The 6,050-nt window shown below is 50.7% G+C and overlaps 1 protein-coding gene across 1 annotated transcript; it reads right to left on the bottom strand.

Annotated features, from left to right (window-relative positions):
* Nucleotides 1-1,587: 1,587 nt before the first annotated feature.
* Nucleotides 1,588-6,050, bottom strand: LOC132210419 (protein DVR-1-like). The gene is made up of 2 exons (XM_059650006.1): nucleotides 5,756-6,050; nucleotides 1,588-2,390 (listed from the first exon to the last, which is right to left on the bottom strand). Exons 1-2 carry the CDS (start codon nucleotides 6,048-6,050, stop codon nucleotides 1,588-1,590), a joined length of 1,098 nt encoding a protein of 365 aa, XP_059505989.1.

The raw sequence follows: 6,050 nt of genomic DNA, 5'->3' as shown, positions 1-6,050 counted from the left end.
CTTAAATGAGCCCCAGGAGGTCCGTGGTCCCTGGGTAATGAAGCTGTAATTGAGTGATTAACACTTTGATAATCATTGCCTGCCTCGTTATCTTGAGGGGGCTGCTTGCACAAAATCTGATGAGGCAGAAGTATGTGTGGAGGGTGACAATTTCCCCAGTTTTAACAGCATTACCAAGCCCCCCAGGCCAGTATTCAGGCCAGCGTCTCAGCTGTTCGTTGAATCTGGAAAACAGTGGAGATGAACAGCTTCCAAACAAGAGAGCGTCCAAGGCAGAGATGGATTGTGGGGCCGGGGAAAGGATACAAGATAAAGATCTGACAACAGACCAAACCTAAGGGATAAAGGGGAGAGTGAAGAAGTGGAGATGTGTCCAGAGGAGTCAGCAGGATAACAAGAGGAAGTAGGAAGCTTGGAACTTCCAGCAAAGGGAAAAAAGCTTCCCTTACTGGGCCATGTCATGGGGAAAGGTATGTAGAGTCTAGACCCTGCTGGTACCTTTTAATGATTGATGCTGAGGGGAGGTGTTGGGGTGGTTCCACACTGCTAAATCTAGGGGCAGCATGGTGGCTCAGTGGTTAGCACTGCAGCCTCACAGCGCCAGAGACCCGGGTTCAATTCCAGCCTCAGGTAACAGTCTGTGTGGAGTTTCAACATTCTCCCCATGTCTGCGTGGGTTTCCTCCGGGTGCTCCGGTTTCCTCCCACAGCCCAAAGATGTGTAGGCTAGGTGGATCGGCCATGCTAAATTGCCTGTAGTGTTCAGGGGTGTGTGGGTTATAGGGGTATGGGTCTGGGTGGGATGCTTCAAGGGGTGATGTGGACTTGCTGGGCCAAAGGGCCTGCTTCCACACTGTAGGGAATCTAATTTAATCTAATCTACTGGAAGAGCTGATCGTGTTATGTCATATGTCATAGTCAGTGATTTTTAAGAGACATGCTCATGATATCACTGTATTGTCACCTTATCCTCAGATCACTTGAAGTATGGCACTCGACTGGAAGCAAGCAACTCAGCTGTAAATGCATGGCTTCATCTTAGCCCAAGACACTGATGGGCCTGAGAAATACAGTGTTTGTGTGCAACAGTTAGTTGTAATATATGTACATTGGATTTTTTTAAGACCGCAATATCCATTTCCCAATTTATGTTCCAGGAGACGACAGATACCTGTGGCATCAGGTATCCTGAAGAAATGTGACCCAGGTTTATTTTGAGATTTTTTGGAGAAGTGAACACTCCATTTTAAATGTAAAGTTGACGTGACACTAAACAGAGCTATTGAGCAACTGACACACTCAGCCCAAAGTGAATCACAGACGAAAGTGTCTAAGATTGCACCAGATATTTCCAATTGGGCCTGCTGGGGACTGTTCAGATGAATGAGCTCTAATTATCAAAGTTACTCCACAAAGCAAACTGGAAAACTGTCATATTTGGGCATAAAGACGAAAACCAACTTGACACCGAAAATTATAGTTGGGAAGCAAACGTTTATTGTGGGCGAGAAATCAATTACATTAAGATGGCTAACTGCAGCAGCACAGGAACTGAATTTAAAAAAACAACTTTGCCTGGAGAGAGATCTCATCGACAACCGCACTCATCCACCACCATTTCATCGTAATGTCTCAGGACAACATTGTCATTGTTATCATAATAGAGCATGGAGATCGGGGAGAGTTTAATGGGTACACAGCAGGGTTGGGGAGTGTCCTCAGGGTCAGTGGCATGCACCAGAGTTTGCAGAATGGCGTGGTTGGTGCCATTCAGGCTCTCGCTGAGTGGGTAAGGGCACTCCCCGTGGCAATAGTTAGCCATGTAGCCCTGGGGCGCGATGATCCAGTGCTGCCAGCCCACGTCCCTGAACTGGATGTGGAGCCTCCTGCGTTTGCAGACTCGGCTGAAGGCCGGAGGCAGGTGGAAGGAGCTCCTCTTCCTCCTTGACGTCCGGCATCTCTCCCGGTTCAGGCTCACCACCAGCAGAGAGGCGCGCAGGGCCAGGCCGAGGGGGGCACAGGCCGAGCCCGCTACCTGCCGGCCTCCCGTCGTGGGGCTGCCCACCTCCAGGATGGCACCCGGGTTACCGCTGCGCTGCCTCCAGGCCCTGGAGCTGGTGGTCAGGTCGAAGTTGAGGGAGACGTGAAGGTTCTGGAAGGACTGTGAGGAGATGAGGCTCGGCCTGGAGTGGGGAGTCACTCCCACCTTCCAGAGGGACAGGGTGCAGGTTTCCCCTGCTGTCCCAGGGAGTGGGTACGGCCCTCCCGGGAGACTCAGCTCCAGCTGGGCCAACGTCAGCTCCTCCGCCTCTTGCAGCACCGACAGGTTGAAGTAGAGTCTTCTCCGAGAGCACAGCCACGGCTGGGATCCCAGGCCAGAGATTGGGCCCCCTGACAAACAAGGGATAGGATAATAATTTACATTTATATAGCGCCGCCAACCTACTCAAACATCCCGAGGTGCTATAGAGCAAAGACAAACATACACAGAGTTAAGGGGTCAGGCAACACAAAGATCAGCCAAGGAAATACGTTTCATTTAAATCAATTAAAGCAATCTTGAGAATCAGGAAACCTCAGAGCCTGCGGCTGATGCAACTGAATGCACGGCCACCAGTGACAGAGCCATTGAAACTCGGAATGCAACAAGAGGCGAGAGAATGCTGATATCTCAGAGGGTTTTGGAATTGGAGGAGAAAACAGAAAGAGGGAGGGGCAAGGCCATGGAGGGATCTGAAAAGCAAGATGAGAATTCTTTTTAAACAACTGAGATGTCGCTTGAGCAGGAGCTGCTGTAGATCAGACAGCAGAAGGACAGATAAGGAAACAGACTGGCTGCAAATTAAGGCAAAGGAAACAGCATCTTGGATAATCGAACTTCCAGAGGATTGTACGTCAGACAGGAGCCAGGAGTATGTGAGAATAGCCAAGTCTGGAGTTGGATGAGAATTTCAGCAGCAAATGATCTCAGACAGGACCATAAGACCATAAGACATAGGAGTGGAAGTAAAGCTATTCGGTCCATCAAGTCCACTCCGCCATTTAAATCATGGCTGATGGGCATTTCAACTCCACTTCCCTGCACTCTCCCCGTAGCCCTTAATTCCTTCTGAGATCAAGAATTTGTCGATCTCTACCTTGAAGGCATCCAACGTCCCGGCCTCCACTGCACTCCGCGGTAATGAATTCCACAAGCCCACCACTCTCTGGCTGAAGAAATGTCGTCTCATTTCAGTTTTAAATTTACCCCCCTCTAATTTTAAGGCTGTGCCCACAGGTCCTAGTCTCCCGACCTAATGGAAACAACTTCCTAGCGTCCACCCCTTCTAAACCATACATTATCTTGCAAGTTTCTATTAGATCTCCCCTCAACCTTCTAAACTCTAATGAGCACAATCCCAGGATCCTTAGCCGTTCAACATACATTAAACCTACCATTCCAGGGATCATCCGTGTGAATCTCCGTTGGACACGCTCCAGGGCTAGTATGTCCTTCCTGAGGTGTGGGGCCCAAAATTGGACACAATATTCTAAATGGGGCCTAACTAGAGCCTTACAAAGCCTCAGAAGCACATCGCTGCTTTTATATTCCAAGCCTCTTGACATCTTGTAGGTGGAAATTACTGGTTTCAGTGAGAAAGACGCTCTTTGGTCTGCCTGTAACTTGCTGGTCTGCCAGCTGAAAGAACTGACCCCAACCGAATGTTGCAGACTGGCGCACTCCAAGGCCCAGGACTACGTGCTGAGGGACCCGCTAAAGCTTGGGGCAGCCGCCGCCAAGGCGCGGTGGGGAAAGACCATGGTATGAAACGCCTTGTCCAGAATCGAAAAAAAGGGCCCTATCTGGTAACTGGGCCCAGCTGGCATCTTCCCCAACTGGTCAGGGGGCCAACGGGGACTGTGCGGGGTGACGACTGCTGGGGTATTTTCTTTGCTTTGTTTCTTTTTTCTTCTTTGTTTGTTTTTTTTTCCTTTAGTTGGTGTACGTACCCCCTGGGTAACCCGGAGCGGCTTGCATGACTGGGTAGGTGTATAAATATGGTTTATTTTGTGTACATCTTATGAATAAAGTATATTTTTTCAAATAAAAAAAATTACTGGTTTCAGTGAGGAGATTGGAAGCTCATCTTGGGGTCAGATGTGACACCAAGTTTGTGAACAGATATGTAAATAAGTGACGATTTGGAGACCATGGGGGAGTGGAGGGAGGTGGTGCTGATAGAGAAAGAGACAGGAGCTGTCAGTGTGATCAGAGAGATAGAAATAGGAAGGTGTGGGGGTGGGGGTGGGTGAAGGTGAAATGGAATCTGGAGGTAAATGGGAGATGGGGTCAAGGGGAAGGTTTGGATGCTTGTTCAGGCCAACAGTTGTTTTTCTGAGGCAACAGCAGATTTAAAAGAGAGGGAGGGAAAACACCTGAACACATGTTCCCGAATGTTAAACATCTGCACAACCAGCAAATGGGGCAGATCAAAACAGCCCTCTGGGTGGGCACGCTGACCCCAGGCTGATCCCTCCAACACAGAGTTGCATACTGACCCCAAGTTGACAACAAATTCCCCTCCTCACCCCTCGTTTCCAGGTGACACAAACCCCAGGCTGACCTCCCTCCTCCCTGGTAATGCCAAGCCCACACAGACACCACTTGCCTCAGGAACTCAGACAGAGCTGTCCCCCAGCCCTCCCAAAGGAAACAGGGACTCCCCGATTGACAGCCCACCCCTACACCAAAGCGGATGGGGGTCTACCAGTTAAGGTAAAGTTGTGATAACAATTAAAGGCTCAAATACATTCACCAGTCATTGATACCCAGCCAGAAGTGATAACAGAGCCTCCCACATTCCTCAACAGGACAGGAGCAGTGCAGCCCCCTTCCGGGGTATGGAGTGTCATTCAGAATTTACTACAGGCAGGGGATACAGGGTTTACCACAGGCACGGGATCCTGCCGCTCTGCAATCCCTGCCAATGGTTATCCCCTGCTCCGGGTTCCTCACAAATTTTGTTTCTCTCATCCTGTCAGCAGCTCTTTCCTGACATTTCCTCCTCATTAAATTTTCCCTCAAAACCCTATTGATGATATTTCAGAGATAGTAGGAACTGCAGATGCTGGAGAATCTGAGGTAACAAGGTGTAGAGCTGGATGAACACAGCAGGCCAAGCAGCATCAGAGGAGCAGGAAGGGTCTAGGCCTGAATGCTGCTTGTAACCGGTTCTTCCTCTCACCCATCCCTTCCTCCCACCCCAAGCCGCATCCCCAGCTCCCAAAACCAGTCCAACCTGTCTCTGCCTCCCTAACCGGTTCTTCCTCTCACCCATCCCTTCCTCCCACCCCAAGCCGCATCCCCAGCTACCTACTAACCTCATCCCACCTCCTTGACCTGTCCGTCTTCCCTGGACTGACCTATCCCCTCCCTACCTCCCCACCTACACCCTCTCCACCTATCTTCTTTACTCTCCATCTTCGGTCCGCCTCCCCCTCTCTCCCTATTTATTCCAGTTCCCTCCCCCCATCCCCCTCTCTGATCAAGGGTCTAGGCCCGAAACGTCAGCTTTTGTGCTCCTGAGATGCTGCTTGGTCTGCTGTGTTCATCCAGCCTCACATTTTATTATCTTGGCCTAGTGATGATATTGTCCTCACTCTGGGTGGTAGTAAGTACCAGATTCTAATGAGCAAGGAGTATCCAGCCTGGCTGACCCCTCTCAGCCTCCTCTCCCTCCCCACCCTCCCACTCACTCTGCCTCAGGGTTACTTACCCAGATCAGGAAGATGACGGACTGTGTCTCCATCCACCCCCAGCTCATCCACTCGGCACGGGTCAGCTCCCGCCTGGTCGTCCTGGTGGGCGAGGGGCCTGGACCTCCTGTGGTACATTTTCCAGAACCGAGCTGGCACAGGCCTGGGCTCAGAGGGCCGGGGCCTGTTCTGTAAACCCAACGCTTTTAGAAAAGCCTTCTCCCGAGCCAGGGGCTCCAACAGCAGCTCCCCCAAACTGACTGGGCAAAGGAACATCACAGTGAAACAGAGAGGGAGCCAGCCAAATGCAACCAT

This window comes from Stegostoma tigrinum, chromosome 12 (assembly GCF_030684315.1).
Source record: "Stegostoma tigrinum isolate sSteTig4 chromosome 12, sSteTig4.hap1, whole genome shotgun sequence".
NCBI classification, from domain to species: domain Eukaryota; kingdom Metazoa; phylum Chordata; class Chondrichthyes; order Orectolobiformes; family Stegostomatidae; genus Stegostoma; species Stegostoma tigrinum.
This window is presented reverse-complemented; position numbering and strand designations above follow the sequence as displayed.

What these genes read in the sequence shown, in the direction of transcription:
- LOC132210419 (XM_059650006.1), bottom strand. Translation starts at nt 6,050, where the DNA reads ATGGTTGCATTTGGCTGGCTCCCTCTCTGTTTCACTGTGATGTTCCTT. An exon ending in CCGTCATCTTCCTGATCTGG is followed by an intron (nt 2,391 to 5,755) that starts GTAAGTAACCCT and finishes CTTGTTTGTCAG; the next exon opens with GGGGCCCAATCTCTGGCCTG.